This window comes from Sinocyclocheilus grahami, unplaced genomic scaffold (genome assembly GCF_001515645.1).
Source record: "Sinocyclocheilus grahami isolate Dianchi unplaced genomic scaffold, SAMN03320097.WGS_v1.1 scaffold543.1, whole genome shotgun sequence".
In the NCBI taxonomy this organism is placed as follows: Eukaryota; Metazoa; Chordata; class Actinopteri; order Cypriniformes; family Cyprinidae; genus Sinocyclocheilus; species Sinocyclocheilus grahami.
Genome location: NW_015505722.1, coordinates 1,790,422 through 1,802,457, shown reverse-complemented (window position 1 = coordinate 1,802,457; position 12,036 = coordinate 1,790,422). Strand labels below are relative to the sequence as shown.

General features: G+C 38.7%; 1 protein-coding gene across 1 annotated transcript in view; it reads left to right on the top strand.

Annotated features, from left to right (window-relative positions):
• Positions 1 to 324: 324 nt before the first annotated feature.
• The window catches only part of LOC107555734 (NEDD4-like E3 ubiquitin-protein ligase WWP2), a 32,054-nt gene continuing 20,342 nt past the window's right edge, over positions 325 to 12,036 (top strand). The window contains exons 1-3 of the mRNA XM_016238610.1: positions 325 to 504; positions 584 to 673; positions 8,077 to 8,251. Coding sequence (XP_016094096.1) covers positions 404 to 504; positions 584 to 673; positions 8,077 to 8,251 — 366 coding nt within the window. The 5' untranslated portion in view covers positions 325 to 403. The remainder of the gene's footprint in view (positions 505 to 583; positions 674 to 8,076; positions 8,252 to 12,036) is intronic.

Genomic DNA, 12,036 nt, shown 5'->3' with positions numbered 1-12,036 from the left:
AGGTTTAAAAAAAAAAGATTGACACACATGGAACATGGAAGCTCAAATATTGCCTTTAACAACCCATATTTGGATCTTTTATGTTTTGGTTACCTGAACTTTTAATGGAGGGACAGAATCCTCTCTAGTTTTGTTTAGAATATCTTAATTTGTGTTTCGAAGTCTTAAGGGTTTGGAACCACATGAGGGTAAGTAAATGATGACTCCGTATATATGTATTGCCCTACTTAGGCCCTAGTAAACATTCTTTGAGTGGTCTGATTTGGTATGATGTTGTTAATTTTACACTTTTGTTGGTCTTTGCTCAGGTAAAGGTGAGACGGCTGCTAATGGGATTGAGGGCGGTCATCTATCATGTCCAGCTCTGTCGTCACCCTCACTGAGCTCAACCCCCTCTGCTGGGATGGACAGTTCTGCCCTGCCAGCAGCCACAGAGACCCCATCCTCCACCGATCAGACCAGTATAGCCACAGAGACACACACCACTGATGCATTGCCTGTTGGGTACGTCAGAGAGCTGGGGCTGAATTTAAACATGAAAACATGCCATATCGGTTTGCTCAGTGTTTTTGATTTCTTGTAGTTGGGAACAGCGAATTCTTCCTCATGGACGAGTCTACTATGTGGATCATAACACAAAGACCACCACATGGGAGAGACCCCTCCCACCAGGGTGTGTATCTGTCTTTGTCACATATTTATACATGCTGACAGGTAATGTTTATGGAAGGAGTTGCTAGATCAATGTCCATCCCTAACAATTTGCACATTAACATCAAATCTCACTTCAACACCCTAAAAGATCATCGAGTATGTCACTTTGCATAAAATAAAAACCTGCCTTGAGAGTGCACGCTGTTACTGTGGGATGTAGAATATCAGCAAGTGTGATATTGACCAGTTAAATTGGGTAATGAGACCTAATGAGATTCCCATATCTATGAAACTGAACCATATAGCTAAAGAAACTTGATATGAGGACACAAACCATCTTTCATCAAATTTCACCCAAGTACAACTAAAACTCCTATAACTCCACAACAGTATGATAGCTGAAGTTGAAAAATAATATGCTGCTGCTTTGTTTGTCGTCCTAACATATTCCTAATATGACTAAAAAGACATGACCACAAGCAGCCAATCAAATTTCATCGGCTAATCATGGCCTACATAGGGAGAACATGTCATTTTGAGCAAACATGCTTAGTTTCATGAATTTATGATGCTTGGGAGGCTAACAGCAAATCAGGCATTTCAGCTGAAAGATGAAAGCTGTGATCCTAATGTTGTCCACCACTACAGGGACATGCAGGATAAATATTTTAGGTTGAGTTTTTTCTATCAATTTCCATCACTTTGAATGGAAATAAATGCATAGATCTTGGAGAGAACTATGGACTGACAGTACAGTTTCATATTAATAGTGCACATAGAAATCTGTGAAATGATTATAGATCAATAAATGTTTACATTTACATTTAGTCATTTAGCAGACACTTTTATTCAAAGCGACTTACAAATGAGGACAATAGAAGCAATCAAAACCATGACAAAATACAGTAGAACCCATTATAATCAGCGATGCGGTGTGGCGTGACGCAACAAATCCCCAACAGTAAACTGCTGTCTCGTTCTATTTATGACGTACTGACACAAAGTTCAAATGATTTTCAACGGTCGCTTTGTTGCGTCCAGTGTAGACAGCCTCTGAAGTCGAGAGCAAGATATGCCTCATCGTATTTTCTGCATTTAGTTTTTGAATGACCAGCACCTGCCTGGTTCTGTGCGACTTCATCTGTGGCTTTTCTCTTGCCTTTCACAAACCGATCCATCTCCCATTCTACATTCGTTGGCTGTTTACTGTTTTATTTATTTTTTTATTTTTCTGCTGATGGCCTGTGCCCCACCGGTGGGTGTGCCCCCCACTTTGAGAACCACTGGTGTTAGAGGGTCATGGTTTAAAAAAAAAAAAATAGAATAGAGAGTGCTAGAGTTAGAGGGTCAATTGAAGATGGAAGAGATGTGTTTTTAGCTGTTTCTTGAAGATGGCTAAGGACTCAGCTGCTCGGATCAAGTTGGGCAGATCAAAAGTCAGTGAAAGTGATTTTGTGCCTCTTTGGGATGGTACTACAATGCTCCGTTCACTTGCAGAATGCAAGCTTCTGAAAAAATGAACGCCTTGAATTTTATGTAAGCAGCTATTGATAGCCAGTGCAAATTGATGAACAGAAGTGTGCATTTTTGCATTTTTTATGACTCGTTAAAGACTAATCTTGTTTAGTCTTTAAATGTTTATTTATTTAACAGTATATACCCCAATAAAACATATTTGTCAAGTTGCCACTTGCCAGACAAGATTACATTTAGTGCTGTCAGTTAAAATGGAGAGACAATTTGTCTCTTGTCTCTTTTAAGATAAATAAGAATAATATATTTTTAAGACATCTTTAGTGTTGTGGTTAAATTAAACACTGTGCTAAACTGCAAGCATATAAGTAATCATAGATGTTTTCTTTAGTATGACAGTTTGTTCTGTGTAGTATTTCTGCATTGTAGATTATACTATAATTTGTGCAAAATGTTACATTATTTATTACATTCTTGGATTTAGTTTCTACAAAGCATTGCAAAACATTAGAGTTTAAACACAACAGTTGACACTGTTACGGTTTAAAAGGCAACACATATAGAAATAAATGATAAACATAAGAAGGGCCTTAAGATAAATACTAAAGTTTTGAGCTGCACTTAAAATATTCAGATTGATATGAAATTGTCCTGTGACATATGATTTATCTAAATGTAAATGTTTCATATGAGTTGACCACGTATATTATGATCACATATCATACAAGCGTAAAAAAAAAAACGTATATTTTATCTAACAGTCAGTGAAGGTTCAAGATGAACTTTACTGTAAAAACTATATGATAAATACATTTCAGTTGGATCTCTAATAATCCACATGGGACATTGGTTCTTGGACCTGATTATTACTGCTTGCAGTTATATTTATAATTGAATTTTATATTTGATTAAATGTAAAAATTTGCCAGAAAATGCTTAATAATTTTTCATGTTAATTGTGAAGGGCCCATCCCTGAAGGCCAACCCCCAAAGGGATTGTTCAGATCACCATTTCGCTAATATGAATGAATATTTTGAGAAGGTGCACAGTTTTACACTCTCCGTCAGACAGAAATGACATTTGAGGAAATCAGGCGTGAGTTTTGTATTTGAACAACCACTGTCTCTGCACCCTTTTTATGTAAATAAACTACTTCAGAGTTATGTGCCCTCCGGAAGCTTGCGTTCTGGAAGTGAATGGCGCATTGTAGTGCCATCCCAAAGAGGCTCAAAATCACTTTCTCAGACTTCCACCTTAATTGTTCCCTGCTGGTGGAATGATCTGCCCAACTTGATCTGAGCAGCCGAGTCATTAGACATCTTCAAGAAACAGCTTATTTTTGGAGCTTCTGCTCTCACCCGCCCAGTCAACTCCCCTTCATGAGAAATGGAAACAAACCAAATTTAGCTGAGATTGGACTATGTTTGGGGTGTGCTCAACAACATTGAAATTCCGTCTTAATGACCACAACAGCATGTAATTAATAATTATACAAGACCATTAGAAAATGGCGAATTAGGTAAAAAATGAGAACACAGAAGAGTGTTGTTAGTCTTAACATGTTAAATTACAACGCTGCTGATGAGAACTGATCTTTGAAAAACTGCAGTCTGATCTAGATCGTGGTGACAGTCTGACATGGGGTACTTGTGGCCTAATGGTTAGAGAGTCTGATTTGTAACCCAAGGGTCGCGGGTTCGCATCTCATTACCAGCAGGAAATGTAGGTGGGGGAAGTGAATGAACAGTGCACTCTTCCACTTTCAGTTCCCACTACTGAGGTGCCCTTGACCAAGGCACCAAACTCCCAACTACTTCACGGGCGCTGCAGCAAAAATGGCTGCCCACTTCTCTGGGTGTGTGTTCATGGTGTGTGTGTGTGTGTGTACGCGTTTTTGTGACAAATGAGGACATAAATTTGTATAATGACAAAGGTATGACATAGGTATTACAAGGAGAAGGTAACTTTTCAGGACATTACGCCATGTCCCAACTTTTCAAAACGCTTATAAATCACACAGAATGGAGTGTATTGAAAATCTGAAATAGCACAAAGTTTCCTGTGAGGGGTAGGTTTAGGGGTAGGGTTGGTAAAGGGCAATAGAATATACGGTCTGTACAGTATAAAAACCATTACGCCTATGGGATGTCCCCACTTTTCACAAAAGTAAACCTGTGTGTGTGTGTGTGTCTGTGTGTTTGTTCACTACTCACTGCTGTGTGTGCGCACTTGGATGGGTGAAATGCAGGGCACAAATTTATGGGACACCATACTTGGCCCCATGTCACGTCACTTTAACATGTCCTTCAGCAACAAAGTGAAATTACTAGAGCCCGACCGATATATCGTTTTGCCGATATTATCAGCCGATATGAGCCTGTCGCCGATATATCAGTATCGGCGAATATGCCGCCGATATAAAAACATTTTTTACAGAACATATAACGCAGATAAAATGCTTGAAATGGTGTAATTACTTAGTTTGTCCAGCAGAGCGCACTTGACAGGCGACCTGGATGAAACGCTTTAAAGCTTAATTAAATCTATGGAAAACCATTGAAACTTTGAACGGCCATATCTCCATAACGGCACGGTGAATCCGAACAAAATTCGGGGGATCCCTTCAGCTCGAGGAACCCTCTTGAATGCGGATCGAGTGTACGTCTAGAGGTCCGCTTTCGAATGAGACCACCCCCACGTCGATATCCCCCTGGGTTCGGGAGTTATGGGTGGTTTAATTCGCGGTCCGGCACTGACCGATCAAGCGATCCCAGAGAGCTACCGACGCGCGGAGGGTGGCGTTCGAGAGGGCTCCTCGAGCTGAAGGGATCCCCTGAATTTGGTGGAGATCCGCCAGCTCATTCACGAGATAGTGACACCAGTCAAAACTTTAACTTCAGTAAGGAGGTCTCTTGTTCAGGCAGCAGCATTCAAGCGTTGTCTTATTCAACCGTAAGTGCGCTGCGAAGTGGACTTCACATGAAATTCCGCCATGATTCCAGTTCCAAGGGAATGTACATGTTACATTCAAAGGGCATTAAAGTGCGCGAGACGTGAATTTATATTGTATTTATTTACAGAGGTACATTATGTCACACTTCACACTTCTCTAGTAAGTTTCGTCTGTGTGTGAAGTCAGTAGTGCAAATCCATGAATAAATGTTCCGAAGTGAAATAAACTTCAGCGGAATAAAGTTGAATGGAATTGAATTAAAGTTGAATAAACTTCAACTTTACTGTTCAGTGCACTGATGTCAGACTCATTTTGAATAATAAAGTTTATTGTTAAATGCCCTGCCTCCATCATTACGTATCTCTGTCACGTCATTATAAGTGTTTGATCACCACATTTGAGTGATCATTGCAAAAAATGTGTTTATGTATATACTGTATTCTATATATAGTACCAGTCAAATGTTTAGACACACGAATGGGAAAGTTTTTAAAGAAACTTTTGACTGGTACTGTACTATAATATACACAAAGAATATCGGCTGATATATCGGTATCCTTTTTTACTCCCTAATATCGGTATCGGCCCCAAAAAGCCCATATCGGTCGGGCTCTAGAAATTACTGTACTGGTGAAGAAAGTGAACTTAGAACAAAACATTGAGGTCTGATCTAGATATTTATGATGATCAGACAAGTCCTTCAACCACAGTACTCTAGTGGGCATCTGGAAACATTGCTCTATGACAATCTGCATAATGAACTGCGTTTGTTCTTGAGTCTTTGAGAGGAGTCCGTTGTACTCTTGGATAAGTGCACTGCCTCTTTCGTGTCATTGGTCACGTCAGGCTCTTAGCAATCTCCTCAGCTGCGATGTAGGTTGCATTGTTTGCCCGGGTACCAGGATCTTCATTTAGGAAGTCCTGGCGGAGATCAAGAATAAGAAGTTGCAAGTATTCTTTGTGACGAAGTTGCTCAAATTCTTCGTTCCAATGCTTAGAAGGTCTGCATGCACTCTTTTATATGGCTCCTCATCCACTGCAGTCTCTTTTGCAGCAACCATTGCCCTTTTCTCCTCCACCGTGACATCTGGATCAAACAGGGCCAGTGCGACCAGTTCCTCACTGAGATACCAGAGGTGATCGATCAAGGTCTCCTTGAAGTCTTCTTTGTTCTTCTGTTGTGTTTCGCTCCTTCGCCCCTTGTTCTTCTTCAAGACCTCCCATTTTCCTAAAAGGTCTGGAAAAGGCCTTATGGGAATGTGGGCCTTTTCCCAAAAGTCTTGGACCTCCTTCGTGGTCTGCACTGCTGCTTTACAGTATGCTTCACCATACCCTTTTTTCCCATTCAGTGCAGATATACTTAAATAACATCACCAATGGACGGAAGCTTGCAACCTGATAAAGACTCCTTCTTGCTTCCAAGCAAGTACACTTCATCCTGGTTATGCAAAATGGCCATCTGATATCAGAAATGGTCAAAAGTTTATCAGTGAACAAAACCTTAGCTAAAATCACCAATCAGATCTTGAAGTACCTGTGATTAAAAAGATTTTTTGATCATACCCTAAATGACAAATTATCTGGATGGCATTTTGCATACATTCCGTACTTCTAGTGGAGAAATAAATGAGGGGGTGAGAGGTTAACATTTTTTCAATAAAAAATATTACCCCCCAATAAGAGCCACCCTACTAATGACATCTCTTCTATCTACACTTGACCCTCTAACACTCTTTATTCTATTTCTATTCTATCTACTTTTCTTTTTATTTATTAGAAAAAAACTTGACCTTCTAACACTAGTGTTCTCTATTCTTTTTCTATTCCATCTACTTATTTTCTTTTTATTTATTAGAAGAAAAAAAAAACCTTGCTGCGTGTACTGTGTTAGACTGAGACTTGTCACAGCGCTTATAGCTCTTTTGTTGGTTTGATTGCTTCTATTGTCCTCATTTGTAAGTTGCTTTGGATAAATGCATCTGCTAAATGATTCAGTATAAATGTAAAATGTAAATGATATATTTATTTTTAAGATTTTTATTGAAAGTGTGAAATTATTACATTTGAATCTTTAATCTTTTTGCCATCTTTTGGAAATGCACATTTGAGCTTGAGTGTACAGTAGCAGTAACTAGTACTTGAGTTGGAGTGTAAGTGTAAATGTATTTTTCTGTGTTCGCACACGGTCCTTGCGGGTCCTTCAGAAGTCTTAAAAAGTCTTAAATTTCAGCCTGTTCACTTCATTTACAGGGTCAGTTGCTCTAGATAAATAATGAGAGAGCAGGTTCTGTCGTCCTCTTTCCCTCCAGCCGTCTAAAAGCACAGCACAGTTGGCGTTACATGTCATTTCTATTGCTGGCAAAAGTAAGGCATCCTTTGGCTTTTATGTCTGTTAAATCCACCTTGAGCACCAATAACACAATAACCCTTCCGGTTAATGTAGATCATTTCTGCACTTCAGTTTGGAGGACGTTTTGTCTGTTTCTCCTCAGAACACTGTTTCAGCTCAGTGATTTGAGTCAGATCCGTTGCATGCACTACTCTTTTTAATGCCAGTGAGTTATGGTCAAGACTCTCCGCCATTTAAAAACATTTACATTTCTTCTGGTTTATAACCATTCAGCGTGTTAAGGTTCAGATTTGAAAAGTTCCTGTAGAATTTTCTATGTATAGCAGAGAACCCATCAATAAACTGCCACCGCTGTGCTTCAGAGGATCTGATCAAATTTATGTAGCGGATACTTAAGGGTTTACACTCTTTCTAGCGCTTTTAGTCTTTCTAACTGCTTTTAGTCTAATGGCACAATATGCTGAAAAAAACATTGAGACGTGTGGCAAAGGTCAAAGACGTCTAGTGCGATTTCTGCATTTGAAAAACCAAAAAAAAGTGCCCTGAAAGAACAGCCCCTGAGAGTATTTACAGTTTGCTTTTGTGCATGGCCACTTATCCTCTTATCTGGGGCTGGTGTTAACCCATGATTCGTGTCTGTTGTAGCTGGGAGAAGCGTGTGGATCAGCGTGGCAGGTTCTACTATGTGGATCACAACACCAGAACCACCACGTGGCAGCGGCCCACAGCCGAGTCTGTGCGCAACTATGAGCAGTGGCAGTCTCAGCGCAGCCAGCTGCAGGGAGCCATGCAGCAGTTCAACCAGAGATACCTCTACCAGGTGAACAACCGCTGATTTAGAAGTTGCACTACAGATAATCATCATCCATCACTGACTGGGATGTAAATGTTCATGCTGTATTTCATGCCAATCTGTTCTTTTCACTTTCTCTTTTGAAAGAAGTCTTTTATGCTCACCAAGGCTGCATTTATTTGATCAGAAACAAATAAACAAAGCAGTAATTTTGTGAAATATTATTAAAATCTAAGATAACTTTGACAAAGCTGAATTGTCAGCATCATTACTCCAGTCTTCAGTGCCACATGATCCTTCAGAAATCATGCTGATTTGCTGCTCAAGAGATTTCGCATTTCTTTTTATAATCAATGTTGAAAACAGTTGTGGTGCGTAATTTTTTTCTGGAAATTGTGATGACTATTTCAGGATTCTTTGATGAATAGAAAGTTTAAAAGAACAGTTATTTCATGAAATAGAAATCTTTTGTGACGTAAGTGTCTTTACTCTCACTTTTTTCAGTTATATGCATCCTTGAAAAGTATTGTATCAGTATATCACCGTTTCCTCAAAAATATGAAAATATGATGCATCACAACAGTTTTCAACATGGATAATAATTAGAAATGTTTCTTGAGCACCTTTTAGAATGATTTCTAAAGGATCATGTGAAAACTGGAGTAATGGTTGCTGAAAATTCAGCTTCACAGGAATAAAATCTATAATCGAAATACAATCTAAACCTATTCACCTATACTGTTTAGTGCAGTGAATCTCAATCTTTTGGCATACCGGACCCCAGTCCAATTCAGAACCATCCTCAAGGACACAATTGACTCATCTATGTATCATTTGTGTCTTTGTGAGGACCAAATACAGTCAAGTATAATTCAAGTTAGCTGACTTGTCCAGTATTTGGCCATATTATCAGCTATATTGGATTTTTCTTTCATGGGAACATGTCATGTCAAAATATACAAAATGTATACAAAAATTCATACTTTATATGGACCCCCTGGCCTTACGTCAAGGACCACTAGGGGTCTACGGACCCCTGGTTGAGAAACACTGGTTTAGTGGGTGGTTTACAGTAACCTTGCTATAATGTATGGTGCAGTATGACAATGAGCGACTTGGCAAAACACACTACAATGGAAGTTAATAAGGATTTAAATAAAAAATATCATAGATGACGATGAAACTGTAGCACAAGTTAACCTGTCATTACTGTTAAATCGCCAGCGGGATGGACTTTTTTTTCGCAACTATCATATCTGCTATTCACACAAATGACAGCTTTCCATCTTTTTTACTTTTAATTTACCATTTATTCATCAGCACCAAAATGCACATGAATGCTGTTTTCTTCATTTCGTACTATATATGCTGTGGAGTAATCGCCAACTTTATGATTGGTTCAGAGCAGACCATGTCTTGACCTCGTACATGCTCGTACTGTTAATCTTATGCTTCGATCGCACATAGCATCAAAACAGTAATGTATTGGTAATGTTACAACTTCTCATCTTGGAAATTTGCTAGAACTGCTTTCCCTGTATTTCTCTAAAGGACCTGTTCATTTACCAGTAATTTTCCAGAAAATTGTGTGAGCACCTGTCTTTCAATATAATATTATAATAAGTGTTATTATTAATGTGACATTGAGCTTTTCAGCTTCGCTACTGAAAAGCTCCTTTCCATTTATAGCAGCAGAGAGATGGCAACATTGCTTTTTTGAATTATCGAGCTCACAGCTTGACTTTTAGTAGAGATATGCTGCACGTACGCATAATCTCTCTCTCTCCTCTGATTACTCTGTGCTGGGAGTAGAGTAATCCTTTGGAAAAACATCAGCTTTGGCTTCACTCTTGTATGGAACCCCCTCTTTTTCAGGGTTAGGGTGCATTCTGCAAGCTGCTTAATTTTATAAGCAAAGTTAAAATTGGACCATGACGTTTTAGATCTTTGTTAACTATAGAAATACACAACAGTGTCATTTATATACACAAAACAGCACTTCTCTGAAGGTTCTTTAAAACACACTCAATAAGCCTTTGCAACAGCACTTTTAAGGCCCACAGAATAGATGAAGGAACTCGCTGTGCTCTCCGGATCCATACTAACCAGCCAGGACCCTCCCTTTAAGTTCAGAGTGCTTGAATACCACAGCTCCATGCGAAGACGCGAATCCAATGAATCTGAAGCGTAGGATAGTCGACCAAGTGTGTCTTGGCATGCAGGTGGTAAAAATCAGTGTAAAATGTTGTGCCTTTTTGGTTTTTGCTACAATTACAGCCAGAGAAGCCCAATGAAAAAATGGGGATGAATCGCCATGTTGGGAAAGTCTTTTCCCTACTTTAGACTTCATCTGAAACAATACAGTGCTTGCATACCTTGGACCACAGAAGAACATTTTGGATGAGGAAAGACTCTTTTGCAATATTTGTGTGTCCTGCAGTTACCCCATTTTGAATAGTTTAGTGTGTGTGTGTATCACCATTGTAGCTTCATAATATACTGATAATCTGCAGTTTAGGCCTTCTAAATGGCTTTTAATTATGTCTTTTAAGTATGATGTTAAACAGCTAAAATTATTAATGTTATCTCTAAAACTGAAAAAATAGAAGTATTAATATTGATGTTGTGATACTAGGCTTGATAACTGTTAAAAGATGTTCACATTACAAATATTTAAAATATTTCCTGTTAAATTGGTTTCAAACATGAGGGTGTTAGGGGCGATATTGCAGTTGTCAGCAGTTGCAATATGAGAAATATAGATCATGCTTATCTATTTATGCTGCTCTTGTGCTTGTTTAACTTGTACAATTTCAGATTTGGCTGTCTGTAACATTTATAGCTCACATCAGTAACATAAAGGCATCTTTACGCCGCAGGCGCAGGGTTAAGTCTGCTCAAGAATCTGTGTAAACGCATAAAAGCCAGACTAAATTATGCTTGCTCTGACCCACCACAGACCCTAAAGTATACAGTCGTATTTGCTTTGTAAATACATTTATGCTACTTCTAAGTAGCATTCTGTGTGAAGACAGTCTGTTTAAAGACACCTAAATGCTACTTAAAAAGTGCTTCTGTGCCATTCCTGCAGTGTACAGTTGGCAGTAAATGAGCATGCTATGAAGTTTAGATGTTAGTTTACTGCGTTGGTTTAATTCTCACATGAGTGTCAAATGTGACAGCTGATTTCAACATTACATGCCTGCTGCAGTAGTGTTTGAGAGCACAGGACGCTGCCATTGACACAACACAGCACGTCACACAGCACACACTGGGCTTTTTGTGTGCTAATTGCAGCTCATTAGGATCTTGTGTATCATTAACAGCCGCTTCCGGCCTTAAGCGAAAATAAAACTCTCTCACTGACGTTCTCTTATATTTACTGAAAATTAAATTTTTTTATATATAAGAATCTTCTCACAGATTTTTCTAACAACAGTAGTTCACAGTAATCATGTCTTTCAAGCTCCAAAAATGAGCTTTGGTAGGGGGGAAGATGAATAATGAATTACATTTTGGGTCTGTTAAAAGCTACCGTAAGATTTTTAATATAGAGTACAAGTCGTAAGGACTATTGTTTTGCTTTTTGGAGCTTGACAGTTGTTAATATATACTTTCATTTTATGGGAAACACTTAACAGAAAAGGTAATCCCACAATTTTACTGGAATAGACCTTAGTCAGGGTAGACACCATATACATGGATGAAAACGAGACTGTGAGGGATAAACTATGGCCTTTACGTATTGGTAATGTAATTTTCAAAACACAATTTTCATAAATTTGATGTGTTTTAAACAGGACCAATTCTCA